The sequence below is a fragment of the Phocoena sinus genome, chromosome 11 (assembly GCF_008692025.1).
Source record: "Phocoena sinus isolate mPhoSin1 chromosome 11, mPhoSin1.pri, whole genome shotgun sequence".
Taxonomy (NCBI): Eukaryota; Metazoa; Chordata; class Mammalia; order Artiodactyla; family Phocoenidae; genus Phocoena; species Phocoena sinus.
This window is the reverse complement of record NC_045773.1, coordinates 4,447,333-4,472,130: the sequence shown is the minus strand read 5'-3', so window position 1 is coordinate 4,472,130 and position 24,798 is coordinate 4,447,333. Positions and strand designations below refer to the sequence as shown.

The 24,798-nt window shown below is 50.6% G+C and overlaps 1 protein-coding gene across 1 annotated transcript; it reads right to left on the bottom strand.

Moving 5' to 3' along the window:
• Positions 1 to 1,379: 1,379 nt before the first annotated feature.
• EFCAB12 (EF-hand calcium binding domain 12) lies at positions 1,380 to 23,800 on the bottom strand. Its single transcript, XM_032647965.1, has 10 exons — positions 23,784 to 23,800; positions 22,227 to 22,417; positions 17,169 to 17,617; positions 14,377 to 14,562; positions 12,436 to 12,592; positions 10,247 to 10,443; positions 7,682 to 7,880; positions 4,278 to 4,437; positions 2,571 to 2,618; positions 1,380 to 1,891 (listed from the first exon to the last, which is right to left on the bottom strand). Exons 1-10 carry the CDS (start codon positions 23,798 to 23,800, stop codon positions 1,633 to 1,635), a joined length of 1,863 nt encoding a protein of 620 aa, XP_032503856.1. The 3' UTR covers positions 1,380 to 1,632.
• Positions 23,801 to 24,798: the final 998 nt, after the last annotated feature.

Sequence of the window (24,798 nt, the reverse complement as noted above, 5' to 3'; positions counted from 1 at the left end):
CCTCCGGAGGATAATCCAGCTTTTAGAATACTGCCTCCCGCGTTTCTTCTTCCGAAGTGCGCCTCTTAGTGGCCAGGAGGGAACAAAACAGCGACATTTTAATAATTCTCTCACGTGAATTTATAAATAGCAATGAGACTGTAACAGCTCTCGTTCAGTGGACCTCGCACAGTTCCATGAGGTAGTTCTATTAGTTTTCCCATTTTACATATGTAGAGAGTGAAGTATGGAGATTTGACGCCAAAAAAAAAAAAAAAAAAAAAAAAAAACACTTCTAACCATTGGGCTAGACTGCCTCATTTTAAATTGTTCTTTGTTTTATTTTAGTTTTTTGTTTTTTTTTTTTGCGGTACGCGGGCGTCTCACCGTTGTGGCCTCTCCCGCTGCGGAGCACAGGCTCCGGACGCGCAGGCTCAGCGGCCATGGCTCACGGGCCCAGCCGCTCCGCGGCATGTGGGATCCTCCCGGACCGGGGCACAAACCCGTGTCCCCTGCATCGGCAGGCGGACTCTCAACCACTGCGCCACCAGGGAAGCCCTAGCTTTTGTTTTGAAGGTTATTGTGAAAATCAAATTTCAAGAGAGGGGAAACAATAAAACAAAAAAACGGCCCTTGATTCCAGAGCCCGAACACGATAGGGATGTCATGTCATCCATCAGTGATCTGTGGTAGAGTAGTTTCAGGGCCAGATGGAGACAGAAGCTGAAGTGGATGGTGTTGTTGACTTCGTAATGGGTGAGAAGGGAAGGGAGCAAGTGTTGACAACTCCTTCGTGAGATTTTGACTGTGAAGGGGAGTTTGAGGAGAGCCAGAGACATGAAACGTGAAATGCGAAGGGAATGTCTTGTCCAACATCACACAGCTGGCACACCGTAGGGTTGAGACTGCACCACACCTCACGAGACCATGCCACACCTCACGAATCCTGCTTGCCCTGTGGGCCGTGGAAGTCAACTGGGATGCTGAGCACGGAGGCACTGTGCTAACAGCAGTCCACAGGGTGTGTGTTGTGAAGGAAAATGTCTTGATGTGGGGGTCAGGTGGGCGAATCAGGGGAAGGGCTCACGAACCAGTGTGCTTGCACTTGTGAAAGGCCCAAGAGTTTTAGAAGTAGTGACCCAAATGGCTCATTCTTTGGGGGATGAGGGACACTTATTTCAAGAGAAGGGCACAGGGGTACCCACATTGCCTGCTGCTTCCTGGTGGGCCCTGAGATCCAGGATGAGAGGCTGGAGGTGCCATGCAGGCATCCCCGTCAAAACCCCAGGCAATGTGTGTTTTTTTCCCAGGCTCAGGACCCCAGCTTGCCAACATCCCTCTGGCCACAGCTCCTGAGCAGGAAATCACATCAGCTGGATCACAGGTGACATGAGAAAAACTCCAACGTGGTTTATTTCAAAAGGACAGAGGTCAGGAGAGGGAAATGCTCAAAACCCACATCTTTCCCTGGACACATCCACCCTCTGAGACACTGCACGCTTTGAGTCTGGAGAGAGCTGGCCCGGGCCTTCCCACTGAAACGACTTCTCTTGTTTGGCTTTTTGATACCGTCCCTGCGTCTACGGCTCTGGGCTGCTAGCTATACCGGCCCCCGGCCCCAGGATGGCTAGGTTTGGTGACACTTGGGCCAGTCTAGTTGATGTGGTAGATCTTGGGGGCATCGTAATAGGCATAGGTCATGTAGTTCATGTCCTTAATGGGCCACCAGTGTTCGGGATGGTAGGTGGCTGAGTAGGCCTGGGACCGGTGTTGGACACAACTGAAGAGCGCCAGGCTCCGGTCCACGGTCACAGTGGGCAGGTAGAGCTTCAGCTTGTCCAGGAGGTGACCCGGCCAGAAGAAATTGGGATGGGTTAGCTGCGGACCACCGGGCCTCTTCGCCTTCAGCTTCCTGGAGAAGGAGAAGACAACGGGACGGTTGTCATGGAGACAGGTGGCGGCTGGGGCTGCTTCCCAGCGGAGCCCGCCCGCTGTGAGCAGAGTGGAGGTGCAGCACCGTGCTAAGCCCTCTAGTACTCAGCCCTCCCGACAGTGCTGTGCAGTGGGCTCTATTGTCCCATCTGCCTCACCAGCGAGGACCTGGAGGCCTAAGGAGGCTGAGTTATTTCTCCAAGACCACACAAGCCAGCAAGTGGCAGGGCACAGGCTTGAGTGCCAGTCTGCTGCCTCTGAACCCAAACCCTTAAGTGCACACTGTCTGCTCTGCAGAGGCGTTTTAATGTGCTGTTCGGAATGCAGCCTCTGGAGCCAGCACAGCTGGGTCCGAATCCCTGCTCCACCACTTAATAGAGATGTGACTTTGAGCAAGATAGTCAAACTTCCTGGACCTCAGTTTCCTCTTCTGCAAAATGGGAATGCTAAGAGTAACTTTATAGGGTTGTTGAGAGGATTTACGTGAGTTAACATCTGGAGAGCAGTGTCTGCCTAGCACTCCTAAGTGTCATTTTATGCCCCTCAGCTCCTGGGCACTGAGTCCCAGATGCAGTGCTACCGTGTACCCTGCAACATGCGAGTCCTGGGCACCTTCCTCCTACCCGCCCCCCTCCCAGAGTTAGATGATCACTACAGACCTGGTGAATTCCTCAAACTTCTTAAAGCTGACTTTCTTCAGCATGTTCCTAGTGGAGAAGAGAGAGAGAGGTATCTTTTCAGGAGACAGGAAATCCAGGTCAGTGGGGCTTTGGGGAGTAGGTCAGTGTGACAGGGGGTCCACTTCTGAGTCCAGACCAGAGCTCTGAAAGGAGAACTTCTTCTACCTGGGTGGGGCCCTGACTCTGTCCCCCATGCTCCAGTGGAACACACAGTGCGCTGGGGTGTCTAGACCTCTGGGCCCCTATTGGTCAGGCAGACAGGATGATAGCCCTGGGCTCAAGGCCTGGCTGGCTGGGTGACTTGGGGCAAGTCACTCCCCTTGTGGAGCCTCGGGTTTCTCATTTCCCAGCACAGAGACCTCCCAGATGGTTATGAGACATGCTCAGTAATCTGAGTCCTTTTGGGGCCCCTGACTCCCACTTGCCTTCCAGAGCTGAATCCAGCCTTGAGGACAAGGGTGGTGAAAGCTAACGCCCCAAACCTCAGGCCTGGCAGACATCACTAATCACCACAGCACGCTTTCCCAGCAAGCCTGCGTCTGGCTCCAGAATCTTTCACAATGTATTCAAAGAAGCCAATGAAACCAGTCCACCCCTGCCCCGGGGGACATCTATCCTTTATAACTGTGGCCCACCTAAGCAGGACAAAAGTCACCTTCTCAGGTTCCCTAGGTTCATGGCTCAGGAACTGGTGGCAGCCACTCAGGGGCTGGAAGGCAGTCACTAGGGGATCAGAAAGGACTCTCTAGGCCACCAGCTGCCCGGCTCATGCTCAGCTCTTCCCAACCAGGGCTGTGGACAGCCCCACCTGCAGACCTAGCCCACTCCTGCACTGGAGAACGCCATGACGGGGCAGGCTAAAACAACAACAACAATCGGTGCTCGAGTGCTAACTGCTAAGAAGCTTACTTGCATTTCTCATTGGTCCTCACTGTGTGTGGAATAGCTGTTGTGCCCATTTTACAGAGGAACATACTGAGGCTCAGTGAGTAAGGTAACTTGTCCATTTAACCGCTGGCCTGTTGGATTTCCACTTGGCTCTGCTGCATCCCACCCTCGCTGTTCTGGCCAGACTACCCTAGCAGGCAGCTGGCAGTGACCTACGGTGTGGTTCCATCTTGGACCCCTCCCCCCTTCATGGTATCTGGTCAGCTGCCCGCCCCCTCCTCCTGCACTCTGCAGGGATGCTGCCGTTCTCCACTCTGCACTGATGCTGGTTCATAGCCTGCCCTCGGGTCACCTCCTGACAAAGGAGGACATTTTCTTAGAGAGGACTTGGGATCTGAGGGTCAGGGGGAGGCCCCAGTGCAGAGTTCTGTTCTCCTCCTGGGGGGCTGCAAGCCCACCTTTTGCCAGAGAAGGCAGGACAGAGAAGGGGCTGCCATCACTGTCCTTTGCAGGGGCCCTGACACCCAGCCCCGTTTCTCTAAGAAGTCCCTCTTTTTAACCTTTTCCAGAGAGCTTGAGGTCACGTAGGATGTGGTCAGGAGGGTGGCTGCGTGGGAACGAGGCAAGGCGGCTGCAGAGACACGTGCCCGGGGACACATGGCCAGTCCATGGTGATCAGTTGGGTTGGACATGCCAGGTTAGGACACAGACACTGGCACAACGTGACCCCCAGCCCCCCAGCAAAGGGGCAGCAGTGGGACAGGAGCGCAGGCGGGGGAGGAGGGGCCGACACTCAGCTTCTCAGCCTTCTGAGCCACAGGTTTGGAAACGCCCTGGGATCGGAGCGGGGCCTGGTTCGGACTGAAGATCTTCAGGTCCGAGTAGTAGCCTCCCGGTTGCCGGATTGGACGCACCTCGTCCTTCTGGAAAATGATCTTGTCCCCCGGGTACATCAGGGCTGTGAGCAGCAAGAGAAATACGGCCTGTCAGCCCAAGACCCCTCCCCATACCGAGGCTTTGGGGCAGAGCGGGGGGTTTGTCTGTTTGTTTTAACAAATTCACATTTTTGTTTGAAAAGATTTTTCTTATATACATTAAAAAATTTTTATTGCTAAATCACTGTAGATTCACAGCACATTGCAAACAGTAGTGCAGAGCGTCCCGCAGGCCCTGTCCCAGCCTCCCCTACGGTGGTGTGTGCGTCACGGCAGCACGCTGTCGGGAAGCACGGCTGGCGCGGTACCGCTCACAGGACCACAGGTGAGGGTGCCTGTTCACAGCTAGGGCAGCAGTGGCCCCGAGGCCTGGGGGTAGTTAGGACGGAGCGCTGCCCTACACCCCACTCTGCAGGGGCGCCCTGGTCAGAAGTCCAGGAGGAGGACGGGAGGGCTCACCCAAGACTTCACTAGATTAACTTAGACCCTGTCGCTGGCAGTTTTCTCCTCGTAAAGAACGTAAGAAGCACTGGGCTGGGGCTCCGCCCTCCTGCAGCTGCTGAGCAGGGCTTGTCCTAAGATGGTGACACACAAACATCTCATGTTCTGGACACAGTGATGGAGGGTTATTCTCCAGGTTATTAATGCTGGTTATTGGGGCGGGGAGGGCAGGGATTGCGGAGCTGAGAAGGGAGGGGAGGGAAGGAGGAGACGTGCCATGTCAACATTTTTTAAAGGTTTAAATGATTTTTGAAAATTACATTTAAAAAAAAAAATATATATATATAGGGGCTTCCCTGGTGTCGCAGTGGTTCGTGCCCCAGTCCGGGAAGATCCCACATGCCGTGGAGCGGCTGGGCCTGTGAGCCATGGCCGCTGAGCCTGCGCGTCCGGAGCCTGCGCTCCGCAACGGGAGAGGCCACAACAGTGAGAGGCCCGCGTACCGCAAAAAAAAAAAAAAAAATATATATATATATATATATACACACACACATATGACTTTAAAAATGACTTACATAAATAATTTTGTGTACATAGTAAAGAAAGACTGCCCTTGTGAAAGGACAGTCACTAAAATATTATTGCTGGTCAACTCAGGCTGGGGGGATTTTTATTTTTATGTTTTCAAAAAATATAAGTGAGCATGGATTATCTATAAAATCAGGGGGAGAAAAATAATAAAGCTATATTCAGTGGGGACGGGAAATGCCTCGATGTTCTGGAGTTCCGGCCCATAAGCTTGAGACCTTGAACACAAGCTCTAGCCTTGAACACAGACCTGGAAATCCCCGTGTTTGTGCTTCTTGGGCCACAGCAGATCACGCCTCTGTCATAAGGACAGCCAACAGATAGTGGCCAGGACAGTGGTCAGAGATGGACCAGTGTCTTTTCCATCTAGACCAATCAGAAGCAAAAGGAAGGCCACCCACAGATGCCCGTGTGCCCATGGGTGGTGGGATCCTGCAGACAGGTGAAGCTCACCTGTATGCGGACCCAGGAGCCAGCAAAAGCCAGTGGTGGAGAGAATCAGTAGAGGCTCGATCCTCTGGTGGGGACAGACCAAGGGGCACGTCCGGGGAAAAGACCTAGCCCACAGGAGCCTTCGGGTACCTGGCAAGCATGCTGGTATTTTAGAAGACACAGCTGCAGCTCCACCGCTAGCCAAGACCAGGGGATGTAAATGATCCAGGCAGACAAGGCTCCACAAGGGAGGAGGAAGGAACGATGATGTGGTGAAAAGTTGGTGTCCAGAGCAGTGGGGTCTCCTACTGTCTCTGCCCTCCCCACCCAGGCGGGCAGCAAGTGGCCGCCCAAGCAAGGGGTGGGCAGCGTGGGCAGCAGACAATGACCGTTTAGGCTGGTTGGCCTGTGTTCCTGAAGGCCCTTGGCCACTTCCCCTTGTATAGACCTGTTATGGGCTGACTTGTGTCCTCCCAAATTCATATACTGAAGCCCTAACTCCCAGAATCTCAGAATTTGTATTTGGAAATAGGGCCTTTCAAGAGGTGATTAAGCTAAAATGAGGCTGTTACGATGGGTCTGAATCCAATCTGACTGGTATCCTTAGAAGAGGAAATCTGGACACACAGAGAGACAGCAGGGGTGCATGTGTACACGGAAAACACCATGTGAAGAGACAGCCAGAGGGTGGCCACCTGCAGGCTAAGGAGAGAGACCTCAGAGGAAACCAGCCCTGCTGGCACCTTGATCTTGGACTTCTAGCCTCCAGAACTGTGAGAAAATACATTTCTGCTGTTTAAGCCCCCTGTCTGTGGTATTCTGTTATGGCAGTTCTGGCAAACTAATACAAGACCCAAGGCCCTGTACATTTAGCACGTGTTTCCCTCCATCTGGGGGAAAAGATGGAAACAATCAATTGTGACTGTCAACTCTTGTTCTCAGGTAAGTCACACTACTCTCTGGGGGCCCCCTTTTTTGAGAAAGCTACATGCCCAGTATGGCCACAGCTCCTTCCTGCAGAGTTCCTATGGGAAAACCTCTGCCCTCAAGTGCAGCTCACTCCATGTTTTTAAAGCACAGACAGTGACCTGCCCATTAAATAAATAAACTCATAAATGTGGGATGCCGGCATTGCTACATGGTCAGCAGGGGGTTATGGGGACACTCCCCTGTCCCATGTCTCAGAAGCACACACCCAGAGATGTGGAGGGTTCAGCTCTGCTTGCATGTGTGAAAACACAATCCTTCCCCCACGCAGAGGGCAGAACCAGTAGGAAATCTCAGGGTGGAGGCCTGTGGTCTGAGCAGAGAGCAAAGGGCCTCAGCAGAACCTGTCTCCCGGTGCCTTCTTCCCTCCGTGTGATAGAAGCACCAAGAAACAGGCCTGGCCTAGACAAGTGGTTTGGAGCACCCAATGCATCATAGCAGTTACCACTTCCAGCCAGACTCCCTCTCTGAAATCGGGATCCTTTCTTTGTGCCCAACCTCTGGCTCCCTCACCTGGAACTCCTGGCCTGGCGCTTCCTGCTCTAGACTGGGGAACCCAGACCTCCAGGCCTGTGAAGCCTGCAGCCCTGCAGGGCTGTAAAATCCCATCTAAGAGCGAACCGGGCGGGGCTGTTCCTCCCTCCACCACCAACATCCCCCACCCCCACCGCCCGGCCCCGCAATGTCCCCACCACAGGCCGCAGCGGCGTGCTTTGATGTGTGTCAGCTGGAGAAGGACAGACCTCAGGTGGACGCCATCCTCGCCCTGGCTGTGGGCCCCCTTGGCACCTTCCGGAGGACCAGCCCCGAGGCCCTTACCTCTCATGAGGACGTCCTCGGTCAGTGGGAGGCTGTAGGATTTGCAGAGCTTCCAGCACTGCAGGTAGACCAGAAAGGTGCTGGTGCGCGACCTGTTGATCACCGCCTCCATCTCCCCGTGGATGGTGGACAGGAGGCAGTGCTCATCAAAGTGCTTGTTCCCGCTGTGCTCCGTGTACTGGATGGAGGGGATGGTGAGCTGTGGAGAGAGCAGAGGCTGGCACTCACCCCTCCTCACCTCCTGGCCCAAGGCAGACGTAGAGCCTCATATACCTCTCCCGCCGGGCCCCCGTGAGGGGCAACAGCAAAGAAGGCAGGTTCTGAAGTCTGGCTTGGGAGGAAAAATCACACGTGGTCAAGGTGATCCCCGGAAGAGCATCTGAATGGTCAGCGTGTGCGGTTCTGTGTGCACAGCCCCTTACACGGAAGCGCACACACAACTGTATCATACATACACTAGGCCCTAGAGGTGTCCTGTTGAAACATTACATTCAACTGTCTGGCTGTGTGAGAATTTAAATTAGGTGCAGCCACCTGTGACTTTGAAGTGGAAGCCACGTGTTAAGGATGACAGAGCAAGGTATTGAAGGTATAGAAGAGGCCTGGGGAGCGTACAGCCACTTTTGGCCTTATTTCTTTGTAAGGAAAGAAAAAGTCTATCTTTTTAAAGCTTCTAAGATCAGAATCAGCTGTTAATGGAGGTCATTGCTTACCTTAGTATGTATTATGAAGAAATGATTAAATAGCTATTTTGAGTATGAGAATACATATTTTTTGGCCGTGCCACGAGGCATGTGGGATCTTAGTTCCCCAACCAGGGATCGAACCCGTGCCCCCTGCATTGGGAGCGTGGAGTCTTAACCACTGGGCCACCAGGGAAGTCTGAGAATGAATTTTTTATTTATTTAATTTTTTTAAGGTTTTTTTTTTTTTTTTTTCTTATTTTTTTGGCTGCATCAGGTCTTAGTTGCAGCACGTGGAATCTTCACTGGGGCATGCGGGATCTTTCGTTGCAGTGCGCGGGCTTCTCTCTAGTTGCGGCATGTGGGTTTTCTCTACCTAGTTGTGGCACATGGGCTCCAGGGCACGTGGGCTCTGTAGTTTGCAGCACGCAGGCTCTCTAGCTGAGGTGCGTGAGCTCAGTAGTTATGGCGTGCGGGCTTAGTTGCCCCGTGGCATGTGGGATCTTAGTTCTCTGACCAGGGATCAAACCCACATCCCCTGCATTGGAAGGTGGATTCACTACTGGACCACCAGGGAAATCCCCTGAGAGTGCATTTTAAAATAGAAATCTCTTATTCTAATTAGACCAAAGTAGTTTCTGATGTCTACTTGAATCACTGCTCTGATGTAGTCAACTATTAACAAAATTTTCCTTGTTTTTGTTAAAAAATAAATAAATACAATAAAATCAGAATCAGCAAAGTATAGCTTATAGGTCAAATCTGGCCTATCACTTGCTTTTATAAATAAAGTTTTATTGGCACACAGCCATACTCATCTGTTTAGCTGTTGTCTGTGGCTGCTTCCATGCTACAATGGCAGAGCCGAGTTGTTGTGACAGAGACCACATGGTCTGCAAAGCCTAAAACGTTTATTATCTGGGCCTTTACAGGGAAAGTTTGCTGATCCTTGCTCTAACATTCTGGGTTTTCTCATCATGCAACTTAATCAGATCTTAGTCAATATAACACTTACCAATACCTGACATTTTATTTTATATATGTATATATATACATACATACTTATACTATAAAAAGTATATAGTAGAGGGACTTCCCTGGTGGCTCAGTGGTTAAGAATCCATCTGCCAATTCAGGGGATGTGGGTTCGAGCCCTGGTCCGGAAAGATCCCACATGCCGCATGCACCACAACTACTGAAGCCCGTGCACCTACAGCCCGTGCTCCGCAACAAGAGAAGCCGCCGCAATGAGAAGCCCACACACTGCAATGAAGAGTAGCCCCCACTCGCTGCAACTAGAGAAAACCCATGCGCAGCAAGGAAGACCCCAAGCAACCAAAAAGAAACAAAAAAAGTATATAGTAGAAAATATTTATTGATAGTATTATATTAGTACTGTCTGCCTCCCTGACTAGACTCTCAGCTTCCTGGGGCCTGGGGCTGTTTTGTTCTAGGCAGCACCTAGAACGGTGCCTGACACATCACAGGCTCTCGATAAATATTTATTGGATGAATTAACTCATGTAATCAGTTATTCCCTTCCTTCACTCGTCACATTGTTTCTGGAGTGTCTACTCAGCGCCAGGCCCCAGGCCAGGTTCCTGGATTCCAGCTGTGATAAAGATGCAGCCCGGGGCTCAGGATGCGAAGTCATAATTAAAGAGTTGGAGGAAGGGGATACTTTCAGATGCATCATCTCGTTTTATCTTCACAGAAACCTTGTGAGGTAAGTGCCATTCTTACATACAGAAGAGGCAACAGGGAGGTAAGGAAGCCCCCCTACTAAGAGCTCCCCAGGCCAGAAGGTGATGCAGGGGCAGTGGATTTGAACCCAGGCCTGCCCAGTCTCCAAGCCCCATCCCTCCCCTGTTGGCGGGGGCACCTTGCTCTGCTGCTTCTTCTCGCGGTACCCCTTGCCCACATCGTCCATCTCCTCCAGGGTCGTGGGCCGTGCCTCCATCTCGGTGTCGACCACGGGCATGGTCAGCAGGTCCATCTTGAGAGGCTCTGGGGCTAAATTCACCTGCTGCTTCTTGGATGGACTCTGTGGGGAACCACTGTCCTTGGCAGATCTATAGTCTAGGAGCAGAGGGAAGAGACAGAGGAAGGAGGAACTGAGAGGGTGCCCAGCCATGGAATCCATCAAGCAGTTAACCAATGTCACCAAGCAGGTGCCCACGTGTCCGGTCAGTGCCATCTGAGGTGCACCTTGAAGGTGTCCCTTCTTCAGTCTCCAGTGTGGCCACCTCCTCCGTCACCTGCACCGTGACCACAAGCCCTCCTGTTGCCATTCTTATCCTCTAGCATCCTGTTTCTAGGCCTCCACTGTCCTGGGAAGAAATGAAATCCTGGCCCTGCCACCTTTTAGTTTTGAGACTGTGGACAGGTGTTCAGCCTCTCCAAGCTTCAGCGTCCTCCTTGCAAAGCATGAGTAGTAGCCCTGACCTCCCAGGACTGGAAGGAGAAAATGACCTAATGCTGTGGGTAAATGAGGGTAAAGCTTTGCAGCCCACAGGGGGTGCCCCAAAGCCACTGCCTTCTCCCTTGTAAGCCAGGCGTCCAGACTCTTGATGCTACTGCCCCTTTAAGCAAAGCAAGAGATACCCAAGTCCGCTTACCTTGCCCACTGCTGCTCTCCAGGGAAAAGGAACTCAGTGAGGACACTGAGATAGCACCGGCCAAGCAGATACCTGCTCTTGGCTCTTAGGGAATAATAGGTCCCAAATACCTTTGCTGCAAACGTGTACCAGCACGTTTGTGTCTGGGGCAGTCTGATCATTCACCAAATAACTTGCACCCAACTACGCGGATAACGATAAGCTTTGGTAATGCATAATGACAAGGCAAAAAGAGTGTGGGTGGGAAAGCCCACCCAGCTCGAGGAGACCTCAAGGATGCACCAGACACAAAGGGTACAGGATCTCATTACAGTGGGGACACTCAGGTTCCCTGGGGTTCTGAGAGGGACGGAGACTGTGCCTGGGGTGACGGTGTCTCGGCCTGGAGGCTTGTTGAGACCTGAGGTCAGAAATCTCGCTACCCTGTGGGACTGAGGAGGGGATGCGCTAAGCGAGGCGTCTCTAAAAGAACCTACCCGTGAGGACGCTAAGCACCCAGCTCCGTGTAACCTTGAACTCCAGAGACCCCGCCCAAATCTTCACCTCCGTAAGGAAACCCCTCTGCTGCCCTCCCAGGGCTTTTACATGACCTCAGGGAGGGCAAGGAGGTCCCCCCACGTCCACCCTCACAAAAGTGTCTGAAATTAAATTCCTGCCAACCTGAGGGTGGGGACAAAGCAAGATTTGTTTCATTTAGAAGAAGAGAGAGGTGTTTATATTTGAGGAGGACTCTGGAATGGTGGGTAGTAGTCAAGGGAGGGCTTTAATTTTATCTATAGTTCAAAAAAATTTTTTTTACAATAGTGGCACTAACAATAAAAAAACAAACAAACAAAAAACATGATGTACCCTGTGTTGTAAATTCATAGGCAGAGCTACGGCTGGTTCATTTCTAACTTGCCTCTGTGCTTCCTCTGGATAGATGTGGCTTCACAAGCACACAGCTTGGCAAATGGAACTTGAGCTGTACACAACCTATACAACTGTTCACAGCAGCCCTGCTAATATCCCTGATAGTAGAACACCAAAGTAGGTTTTCCAGTAAACTCTAAACATGTACTAATTCTAGTTTCTGAATTCTAGTTAACTTTTTATCAATAATATGTAGATTAATAGTGGGAAGGCTTGGACCCACATACAAATGGAAAGGCTTGCCCTTTGGGTCAGTCTCAGCCTATCAGGTGGGCTTTGATGGGCTAAAACCACCCTTTGAGAATCCTCCTTTAAGGATAGGGTTGGACCCCATTCATCTTCGAATGGACCCGGTAGCTGGGCACTCAAGAGAATATCTACCCCGCGGTTGATCTCTGGGCCTGGAAATACCAGAGGGAGGCTTGGCCCACCTATAGTAAGCCAGAGGTGGAGAACACACTCAAGTGAGCCAAGGCTGCCTCCATCACACTGGCTCCCAGGATGCGGAAGTGGAGACACGGGGGTGGAGGTGGATATGTACACTCTGTTGCAGTCGCCAGGGTGCTTTTCTGCTGAGCCGAAGACCACTGCTTGCAGGTGCTGGCCAGGTTATCCACAGTGATGCTGTTGTGCTTTCCCAGAGAGCTGAGACAGATCACGATGTCCTCCACCTCCTGGCTTTTCAGAGGGACTCCAACCTGAGGAGAGAAGAGAAGCCCCAAGGCGGGCGGGCAAGCTCCAAACTTCCTGCCAGGACAGCCAGCCTGGCCTCACCTCCCCGTCTAGTTTCATCCTCAGCCACTCCCAGCTCACACCCAAGGTCTCTGCCCAGGAGCTCAGAGCCCTTCCCCGGGGCCCTGAACACACCCTACACGTTCTCACCCTCTGCCTTTACTCAGACATTTCCCACTTCCTGCCTGAAAAACTCCTATCCCTCCTTCAAAACCCAGTCCAGACATATCGTCATCTTTGCAGAGTCTGTTACTTCTTCCTCTGGCCTCCCTCCCCACTCCATTCCAATCTCAATGACAGCCTTCCTGTGCTGGGCTGGAAGAAGGATTTTACGTCTGTCATCCCTGTCCATGAGGGACACATAAGCCTCCCTGAACTGAAGTAAAAAAGAATCGGAAATCTGATACACATTACTCCTTTAAGGATGGTGAGCAACTTCGGAGAAGTAAAATGCTTGCCAGCAATATCGAATATTCAAGAAGAAAAGCTTTAAAGGAAATACAACTTCGTCAGCTTCTTTAGACTGTAGATATTATTCACTGAGCTTTACTTAAAGAAGATCAGAACTCACCTGGTGCTAAAGGATTTAATGTTTTATCCTTTGGGTTACATTGATTAACAACCCTTTATTTGTTGTTGTTTTAAATGCTTTCAAATGTTGTTTCGATAATTACACGTCATAAAATGATAGTGGGAAAACTGGTGATGATTTAAGACCATAAAAGATGTAGCATTCCCCTTCCTAAAGTTTTTTTAAAAGCTATCTTGTATTCAAAATATATAAAAGCTTAATTCACCCAGACCAGGAGTCAGCAAACTTTTTCTGGAAAGGGCCAGATAGTAAATATTTTTAGGCTCTGGGAGCCACGTGATCTCTGTCATCGCTACTCAACTCGGCCCTCCTAGCATGAAAGCAGCCATGACGATATGTAGAATAATGAGTGTAGCTGTGTTCCAATAAAACTTTATTTACAGGAAAAAAAACTTTATTTACAAAAACAAGAGACTGGCTGGATTTGACTCCTGGGCCATAGTTAGCAAACCTCTGCTAGACCGACAGAAGGGATGAGGGGAATGTTCTATGTCTGAGGGATCCAGTGGAGGAACCACTCACCACATGTGACTATTGAGCACTCCAACTATAGCTGCTGTGACTGAGGAACTGGATTTTTATTTATTTACAACTAATTTGAATTTTTGAATAACCTGTGAAAGTGTGGTCCGTGGACCTGTACCACAGGCATCGCTGGGAGCCTGTTAGAATGCAGCATCTTGGGGGGACTTCCCTGGCGGTCCAGTGGTTAGGACTCCGCGCTTCCACTGCATTTTAACAAGAAGCTGCATTTTAACAAGATGGAAGCTGAGAGAGAAGCTGCATTTTAACAAGACCCCGGGTGAGTCATATGCCAATGACGGTTCCAGAAGTTCTAGAAGGTTCTAGAGGCAGGACTGAAGGCCCAGCTCTCTCTGTGCTCAGTTCTGGCGTGATTCTCCAAGCAGCTGGCGGGTTATGGGGCTGACTCCACAGACTTCCCACTCAGCTAGGGCCTTTCAAGGTCAGGTCGGTGCAGGGTGGCCTTAGGGGTCTGATGGGGCCTCAGGTTAAGCCACATATACCAGTGCGGCTTTATAAGTAATACGGCTGATAGTCGGAGCAGGATCTGGGGAGGGGGCAGCGGGGGGGAGGGTGGTGCACGGGCACCCTCCATCCCCCAGTCAGGCCAGCCTCGGGGGCGGGGGAGGCGCTTACCGCCTTCAGAGCCGTGATGAACTCCTCCCTGGAGATCCTCTGTTTCTTGCCCTGCTCCACCTTGTGAAATATCTCCTGGATCTTGATCTTGTGGCTGCACAGGTAAGAGTACAAGGCCGACAGGGCAGAGGGTTTGGGCAGTTGTAGCTGGGGCACCTGCCGGTGGAGGGGTCGCGGGCTTTTCTTCTGAAAAAGGCAAGAGAGTGGGGTAGAGTTTGGGGGAGACAGGCCGATGGAGCTAGATCCCCAGAGTTAGAAATGGGAGAGAGAGAGTCTGAGCCACCCTGAACAGACAGCAAGGGGGAGGGCAAGGAGCGCTGGATTCCGGCAGGTGCGTCCTGCCACGGGACGCCTGGGGGATCTGGCTTCTGTGGGCCTCCAATTTCCCATAAGAAACAAGAGGCTTGGACAATATGAGAAGTAAAACTTTATTCTTATCCACATCTCTCCTGTCAGACCAGTCAGTATTATAATTGCACTGGGCTCTCGGTGCACATTCATGCCCCAGCCCGGAGCTTCCTACTGCCGCTGCCCTCACCTCCCAGCCTCTGCCCCTTCTGGGCCTCCTGCCTGGAACACCTCTCCTTCTTTCTCTTCCTATCCAAATCCTACTCCTCCATTTCCAGGTGAACGGGAATGCAGTTAGCCCTCCGGGTCCACGGGCTCCACATCCACGGATTTAACCAACCACAGATAGAAAATATTCCCCCCCAAAATTCCAGAAGGTTCCAAAAAGCAAAACTTGAATTTGTCATGGCTGTTGGCTGTCAACTATTTACATAAAATTTCCATTGCATTTATATGGCATTTACGTTATATTAGGTATTCTAAGTAATCTAGATATGATTTATCCTCCTTATACGGAGGATGCTTGGGGATTATATACAAATACTCTGCCCTTTTATATACGGGACTTGGGCATCTTCAGATGTTGGTATCTGTGGGGTTCCCCCCAACAGATGCCGAGGGAGACTGTACTTAGGAATAATGTTCCTTTACTTTGGTGCAGCACTTGGACAGTTTACAAAGGGCCTTGCTGTTCCCTAGCTTATAGCCCCTCAGGGTATTAGAGTCTATTCATGGCCTGTGGCAAACTGTAGAGTCCTTAATCTGCTCTGTCCACCTCTGCCGCTAGCACGGGAACACCTTGAGAGCACGACCGTGTCTTATTTAGCTACATACCCCACCTCCTATCCTTGTACTCAACAAAGCCCCCGGCCCTCTGCAGGTAGGCAGTGACGGTTTGCTGAATGAAGGAAACAATGCTGTGAATTCGGTATTAGGTATTAGTTTCCCTTTTTTTACAAGTGAAGAAACAGGCTGAGAGGTGAAGTGACCTCCCCGGGCTCACACAGCAGGTAAGCGGTGGAGCTGGGTTTCTAACCCAAGACCTGTGCTTATACCTAGATGCTGTGCTGCCGGCAGGAAAGCGTGTGCTGGACCCATGAAAGTTGGCTTTTGACTATGATTACACCAAGGACTGACTCTGAAGTTTGGGGGCCGACCCAGATGACATCAGTAAGTCTGCAATAATAATAAAAATGGCAAACATTTATTGAGTGCTCACGATACGCTCAGCACTGTCTCAGGCACCACATATAAATGAGTCCATTTAGATGTCACAGTGGCCCTAGGAATTAGGCACAATGGTTATCCCCACTGAACAGCTGAGGAAACTGAGGCCCAGATCATACAGCTAGGAAGGAGCAGAGCTGGGTTTAAACCCAAGTTACCTGACCTCTTATGCCAGCTTTACCTGAACTGGGAGAAATTTCAAGTGTCTGTATTGTAAGGAGATGTCCCATACAGTGTCTGTATTGCAAAGAGTTGGAAGATGAGGGCTTTGGTTACTGACTGCCATTTACTATCCCTATGGGCTTGGACAATGTATGGCCTCACTGAGCTTCTATTTTCATATTTATAAAAGGGACTTATATGTATAATATATATAAATACATATACAAATTTATAAAAAATTTTCTTCCAACCTCCCAGCTGTGATCCTCACAGTAGCCCTGTGAGCACCTGCTGGCACATACAGTCCCTCAACAAATGAATGAACCAATGAATGAACAGTGAGTATTCAAAATGCCCCACAGATGAATGCCAGGGATGATTCCTCCCGGGGTGGTTTTAAGATATAGTCACAAATTCTTCAACCGTCCTCCCTTTTAAGGTGGAGCTCAACCCCCTTCCCCTCGAATGTGGGCAGTATTTAGTGACTTGCTCCTGACAGACTGTGGTGGAAGTGATGGTGTGAAACTTCTGAAACTGAGACCTCCTGAGATGAGGTTATAAAAGGCATTGCAGCCTCCTCCTTGCTCTCTTGGACTGTTCGCTCTGGGGGAAGCCGGCTGCCATGTGGTTAGGACACTCGAGCAGCCCTGGGAGAGGCCCATGTGGCCAGGAACTGAGGCCTCCTGCCAGCAGCCAGCTTGGAAGCAGGTCATCCTGCCCAGTCAAGCCTTCAGGTGTCTGTGGCCCAGGCCAGCATCTTGAGATGAGAGCTTGAGCCAGTGCCATCCAGCTAAGCTCCTCCCAGCTTCCTCATTCTCAGAAGCAGTGACATAATGAACATCTGTTGCTCTAAGTCACCTTGCGGGTATTTGTTATGCAGCAATAGATAACAAATACACCTTTTTAGGACTTCTGTTTGCTCCCCTGGGACTGGGAGGGGGATGGTGGGTGGGGGTGGGGGTAAAAGATCCCCATCCTGCTTAATTCAAGGGAGTGAAATGACAGCATGCCCCTAACACCCGAAGTGTCCGCATCTGGCAACTGGGGCTGCTCACCTCGGTGTCTCTGGGAGTGGCCAGCTGGCCCATCAGCCGGGCCTCGCGCTCCTTGTGGCTCTCGTGTAGGACCTTGGCTTCCGAAGGCGTGAGTCTGGACTTGTTCTGCAGCCACCTCTCTATGCTGCCAAATGACTCCAGGTCCTGCCGAACCCTCAGCCTCTGGGTCAGCCAGGCCCTTGGGTCCTCTGGCTGTTCTTGGGTGTCCCCAACTTCCAGGGCTTTGGAGCTGGGGGTGGGCTCAGGGGGAGCCTGGGGGTGGGGGGTGGGATTGACGGGCATCAGAGCCTCCTTTCGAGGCAAGAAGATGATCCTCCGGCGGCTCTGAGGCAGGTGGAAGTCCTCCCGCTTGAACTGCTTGAAGCAGTGGGCGATGACCGCGTCAGGGTTGAACACGAGCTCCTTGCTGGCACTTCCATCGTCAACCAAGGACTCAGACTGGTACAACCCTGGAAGAGGGTTAGAACGTGAGTTCCTTTCAGGAAGAGGACCAAAGGAGTCAGGAAGGAGACATGCTTCAGCGCCAGGCTGGGCATCAGGGCACCTGGGTTCCAGGCCTGGCGTTATTGTTGCCTCGCTATGCTGATGAAAATAATTACATCTAACGTGACTGGGCAATCCCAACGGCAGGCACTATGCTAAGAGATTTATATGCGTTCTCATGAAACTTCTTAGATTCTAATCTTACTCCACCCCACTCCCCCCGCCCCCAGTACTCCTTGGCAATCAGAATGATCTTTTTAAAATGCCATTCTGATCTGGTCTGATCAACTGAGGCAGCCTAGTGCCGTAAAGCGCAGAGGATTTGCAGCCAGAACGCTCCGGTCTGAGTTCCGGCCCTGCCGCTTACTGGGGCCATGATCACTTATCCTTGCAGGGTCTCAATTTTTTCATCTGTAAAATGGGGATAATGACCTTATTGAGTGGTGGAGATGTTTAGGGTCAGCCCAGTTTGTTCATAATAAGTGCACTGTTATTATTTTTTTATATACTTACCCTCCCCCCATTTTGAAATACTTCCATGACTTTTCATAGTCCTCAAAATAAAGTCCCATGACCCTCGTCCGCCAACCTTTCCTGCCTCATCACTTGCCTGTCTTTCCTTACCCTGTCCAGACGTCTTGGCATTCTCTCTGTTCCCTGAATGATCCAAGCCCCATCCTGCCTAAGGGTTCCGCACACGCTGCTCCCCCTGCCAGGAATGCTCCCTCCCCCATCCATCGCCTCCTCGCTCCTCCTCATTCTCCACGTGTCAGACCAAATGTTCACTCTCCAGCTTCAGGCTGTGTTGTATCCTCATGTTATCTCTGTACTTTTCCTTCAGACCACTTATCATAAGTATGTAAATCAAGGGTTGCAAACTGGCAGCCCTCATACTGAATGAGGCTTAGGGTCCTGTTCTGCTTGACATACTTGTTTGCTTAAACTTTTCCAGTTTGCACTGCGTTAGGCTGGGGCATGCGCTCTGCAGCTTGCCATAGGCCTCGCCATTCCCTATCGTCTCACATGCAGCTCATTTCATTCAGTAAGGGCTTGGTTCAGGCAGACAGTTGCATTTGAAACCTCTGGTGCAATTATTTGGTTTATGTTTTTCCAATACACTGTGAACCGAGATCTCATCTCTCTTGTTCCCTGCTGGAGTCCCAGCACCTCCACGGTGCCAACATATAGTGGGAGCTCGGTAGATATCTGGTGAGTCAAGTGGACAGACGTAACAGGTTGGCATCATGATTTACACCCATTTTTACAGGTAAGGACACCGAGGCCCAGAGAGGCCCAAGGTCACACAGCTGATTAGTAGCAGAGCTGGGACGTGAATTTGGTTTGTCTGGCCCCAGAGCTCAACTCTTAGCCATTACTTGATATTACCCCAGGCTGTCACCTAATCCTGCTGAGTCTCAATTCTTTTATGCCTAAAATGATATAAACTCTCCTCTAGCAACCTTCCGAAGCTATTATGAAGATCAAATGAATAACAGGTGTGGGAATGTTCTGAAATTCAGAAGGGATACAGCATTATTATTAAAAATATTGTCACCATCATTTTCCTTCTAAAACCCAAACTCTCCTGCTTAAAACCGTTCTATTGCTCCCAGCTGCCTCTAGAATAAAGTTCAATCTCCTTAACTTAGCCCCACCTGTCCCACCCACTCCTGCCAACCCCTCTAATTTCTCCAGCTCCTTCTCTCATTCCTTCTGCCTCACCTTGTATTTGTACCTAAACTAAGCTGACTGTGGTTCCGTAGTTCCCCCCTCCTGCCCCCTCCCAAACTGTGCTCTTTCCTGTCTTTGAAACACGCTTCTGTCTCTCCCCTGTTCACTTGATTATTCCCTACCTAGCCTTTGAGGCTCAGCTCAGGCATTACGGTCGCCTGAAGCACCCCAGGCTCTCCCTCGTCCCCCTCTTGGTCCCCATAGCCCCTATGCTTAGCCCCCTCGTAGCATTTACCATATTTTTCTGGATGAAGATACTTTTCTTTCCCAACAGCCTGTGAGTTTCCCAATGGCGAGAACTGTGTCTTACTTCCTGTGCGTCCCCGGTACCCAGCCTGGCACAAAGTGAACAGTCAGTACATTTGTTAAGTCTCTTTACAATGCCCATGTATTCCTTTCATACAATAATTAAAGTGTGTATACATCAATGTGGACAGAAGTAAGTACTTCTCAACAACCCATTTATCATTTCTTTGAGGACAAGATGTTTGGTACGACTGAAAATTTAGTCATTCATCAAACCAGCATTTACTGAAAGTTACCCAGTGCTTGGTACTGGCTGGGTGCCCAACAGGCAGTGTGCTGGCACAGAACAAGGTGGGGTAACCAGAGGGGTTACAAGGTGGTTTCAGTCAGGGGAGAGACGCTGACCGAGGGATCTGGGAGGTCATCGTGCAGTAGGGAACGTTGAGTGTGCTTTCAGAATGAGTTGGGTTTCAAGGGATAGAGGGGCCAGCATGGGGATCGATCAGGGTGGGGTTTAGGGACTTCAGGGTTACTAAACTGTTTCACAAATTAGAAGCACATTGTGTGTGAAGGAGGAGGTTAATGGAAGAAAATACAGTTGGAGTGATCTCCAGCACCAGGTTCAGGGGTTTAAACTGTACTCTGCAGACCGTGGGAACGCATTCAAAACATGCTCCTCACTGGTCTCGCCTCTTCCACTTGTGCGCCCCCTAGACCCCAAATCCATGATCTGCCTTTAGCCAGAGGCATCACTTCCCCCTCTGAAACCCTGCAATGGCTTCACTGAAATGGCTTCTCCTGCTCTTAGAGTAAACGACGCTCTTTCACAATGGCCTGCAAAGCTACCTTGCTGGGACTCGGTTCCTGTTTCCTCCCTAACCTCCCCCTACGCTCCTTCCCTTCCATAGTGAAGGCTGCAGGCCCACCAAGCTTGCATGCTAGTAGTCTTTGGGGTCCTCTGTCCGTTGATAGAAAAGTGAGGCGGGCTCTTCGAATAAAAGAGGTCACCATGTGGTTGTGGGTAGAGCCTGTGTGAAAATGTTCCCCAGGGATTAATGAGGCAAGCTCTCAGCGGCCAACTAGTCCGTCCCATTGCCTGCCCAGGTCAGGGAACTCTTTCTACAACGCCCCTGCGGACTTTGCCTGTTTGTATACCTCCAGTGACAGGGTGTTCTCTACTTAACATTGTGAGTGCCTAATTCTAACTGCTAGAAAAGACTTCTTTATATTGACCCAGAATTTGTTTCCCTGGAATTTCTACGACCCTTGGTCCTAGTCCTCTCCCACCGATGCCCCAGAAAACACATTTGTTCCCTCTTTTCTGGGACAGCCCTTCAGGTGTCTGGAGACAATTCAATACTTCCTTGAAATTCTCTCCTTTCCTCTTGGCTTCTGATACAAATCTTTCCCTAAGTTCCATCCTACCTCTCTGGCCACTTGTTCTTGGCTTCTCTTTTCCTACCCACTCCTAAAATGTAGATAGTCTCCAGGCTTACACTTGGGCACTCTTTTTTTTTTTTCCCCCCCGAACACTCTCCTCCACTCTCATTTCTATGGCCCTCCATATGCAGAGGACACCCATACCCATATTTATGACTTGGAATTAGCGCCAACTTTCTACATACAGTTGCTCCTAAAGCATCTCAACTTGTACGGCCTACAAGGATCTCCAACCCAACCAAGACTGAACTCTTTCCAAGTTCCCCATCCAATCAGCCCCCTCTAGCCTGGCACCTTTCCCTCACCTCCCAGTGTCTTTGGCCTGGGAATTTGGGACAGTCCCAGATCGCCCCACTCTCAACATTGTGAGTTTGCCAAGTCAGACTCTGCATTTGCTGACGCTCCCAATCCAATCCTGTCATTCTCAGTGGCCTCCCCATCTCCTGGCTCGCAAGATCTCTCCTGATCTTCTCCCTTCTGACCCCTCTTGCCTCTCATCTCCAGCAACACTCAAACTACCAGCAGTTTTCTGAAGACCCCATGTCTCTGGGCCTCTGTGCATGCTGTTCCCTTGGTCTGGAATACCTTTCCTCCCCCTTTTGGCTTGGATAACTCCTTGTATCCTTAATTGAAGCTCCAGTGTAAAGAGCTCTCCAGGACCTTGGAACCATTCCTCCCCATCCTCTGCACTTAGCAGACCTCTTACTCCTGGGTGTCACCCCTGGACCCTTCTTCTGTAAGTATCCATTTATCTGGCTTTCACCTCTGAAGTTGCAGCGCTTGTCAAAGACAGCAGGCTATCACCAAAATTTTGAAGACTGCTGGTCTTCTCCATGCCCTTCTCCTATACTGAACACACTAATGTCTAGCGAAGAAGTAGGGCCAGCCAGAGGGCCTGGACACCTTTCCCGGGCCCATGGGTTGGGCCGCTGGTTCCAAGCCAAAGCAACTCGGCCTGCTCCTCCAGCCCGGGCAAGGAAATCTGAGAAACATGCACGACCTGCCCCCGATTCCCTGGCAACCCCGCACCCAGAGAGAGGACGACACAATGAGATATCCGTCCCTGTCGTAGTCCTCACCCCACTTGCACCCGTCCACCCGGGGGTTGAGGGCTTCCTGGAGCTGGCGTTGATTCCTGGGAGCTTAGGGTGAACTTACGGAGCAGAGACCGGAACACAGCCTCGTACTCTTCAGAATAGTCCGTGGTCGCGGCGCCGGAAGCGGGTGCTGAAAAGAGTGTGTGAACGTGCGTGTGGGCGTGTGTGTCTGTGTGTGCTTGCTTGCGCGGGGGTATGGGGTACCAGAAAAACAGTAACACCAAGTTTGCAAGAGACCCGTGACTTGCAGAGCTTGGACGCAACTGTTGCCGAGACTACGGACGCCCCGCGCTGATTGGCTGGATGCCGCCACGTGGCCGGAGGCCCGCGGGGAGAGGATCCGCCCGAGGGAGAGACGCTGACAGTCTCGCTCCCTTCGAGGGTCCTGGGAGGGGACTTGGAGTAAGCCGCGAGGAAATGGTGCAGAGCATCCGGCTCCGCAAAAGACAGGATTTCTTAGGTTGGCCCAGTGGCCCTTGAATCTGGAGTAATAAATCCCAGGTTTTCCTGTAAGCCGTAGGGTCTTCAGCAGGTCTCTACATGTTTAGGGCCGTGTTCTCTCACCCAAAGAACAGGGGCTCCCTCCTCCAGAGGTAACCCGAGAGAGTCGTGGCCAAATAGAGGCAGTGTTTTTGGTATGCTTTGTCCCTGAAAGACAGGGTGCCATGGTTTGGAATTATAGAACCTGAGAACTGGAGTATTAATAATATTTGAAATGTCCATTGACTGATGAATGGATAGACAAAAGGTGGTCTATCCAAACGACGTTATATTATTTAGTCATAAAAAGGAATGAGGTATTGACACATGCTGCTGAGACAGGCTGGCACCTGGGACCCTTTGCGGCAGTGCTTACACCTGGACAGGTGTCTCCTCGAGTAAGAAACTATATAAGGGATGAAAAATAACTGCACATATGTGCAGCTGTGGCCAATTATGAACAACATGATACAAAAAGAGCAAAACCCAACGGCCGCTTCTGAGGCGTGGGGAGCAAAAGCAGGGTACTGCGCAGGCCCCCTGCACACAGCACCACGAGGGGAGTGGGCAGACCACCTAAGCCCCCCTCCAGTCCGACCCATGGGTCAGCCTCTACCCTTGCTCCATTTAAGGGACCTGCTCACCCGCCTCCACCCAAGAAGCGAGCAAGGGAACTTATTTGTTTTCACTCCCTCCTGCCGCAGCACTAGTTCCAATAAAGCCTTGCCTGAATTTCTCATCTGGCCTCTTATCAATTTCTGTTGATTAAAGAGTCTAAGAACCTGGGTCGGTAATACTGCAACACGTACGAACCTTCAAAATACACTGAGTGAAAGAAGCCAGATACAAAAGGCCACAGGTTATATGATTCCATTTGTAAGAAATGCCCAGAACTGGCAAATCTATAGACAGAAAGCAGACGAGTGGTTGCCAGAGGCTGGGGGAGGGAGGGATCGTTGGGTTTGACTGCTAATAGGTAAGGGGTTTCTCGTTGGGGTGATGGAAATATCTTGGAGTTAGTGATGACGGTTGCACAACACTGTGAATTGTACACTTTAAAAAATGGTTAGATCAATTTTATGTTATGTGGATTTTGTCTCAAAGAAGTTAGAAAAGACCCAAACACGTGAGTTCTCACTCTGCATAAGGTACCATCCTTACTGAAATGCATTATTTTTGTGACCCTCTCAACAACCTGAGGTCGTCACTCAGACCATCCCTATGGGCCTCATTAATGCAGCACTTTTGTAAGCCAGGCTCCATTTAAGCAATTTCATACATTAATAATCATAATTGTGTGAGGTAGGCATCACTGATCCATTCTCAACAGATGAGGAAACGGATACAGAGGCCAGGCAACCTCACCTGCAGGAAAGGGGAAAAGCCTGGCCTGGCTGCTGCACAGCTCCCCTGCTGCACCCCCAGGCCCACAGTCTTGATGGAGATGCTGGGCCGGGACTGGACAGCAGGTCCCACTGCCACACCACACCTGAGGCCCCAAGCTTGCTGCCTGCCCTACCCTCTGACCCCAGGTACGGCCAGGATTGCAGGGGCCCCTCTGGACTCTTTGCTGCAGTGTTGGGCACCCTGTCCCCACACCTTACCCCTTTTGTTACCTTTCATTATTGCTTGTCTCTTCTCTCTCCCATGAGGGTCTCTACAGAGCCTTTTCATCTTTGTGCCCCTCCCTGGCACAGAGCTTTGCACTTAGTGAATGCTACTCTGATATCTGTTAAATAAAAACGTGATGGGAGGTTATGAAGTGATGTTTGCCTTGGAAGTGTGGCCAGTTTTCCTGTTCCTGGATTTTGAAGGATGGTCAAAGTCTATCCTTCTCTAAAAAATGAATCTCACTCACTATAGTGGAAACAACCAACTAGCTCTGCAGCACACTGTATCCTGATTCTGTTCACACTCTACCCTACATCAGAGGTAGTTTCCCTAACAATTTATTTTTCATTTATTCGATCAACTTAATTTCCAAATTATGCCTTAAAATGACAGTGGATAATCGAGATTTAATAACTTAGATTTTTGTTTGTTTTGTGAGTTCCTTCTAAAGTAAATGTTTCAGTATTTGAGCGATACCATTATAATACCTGTTTTTAAAATGGCATAAGGGCTTCCCTGGTGGCGCAGTGGTTGAGAGTCTG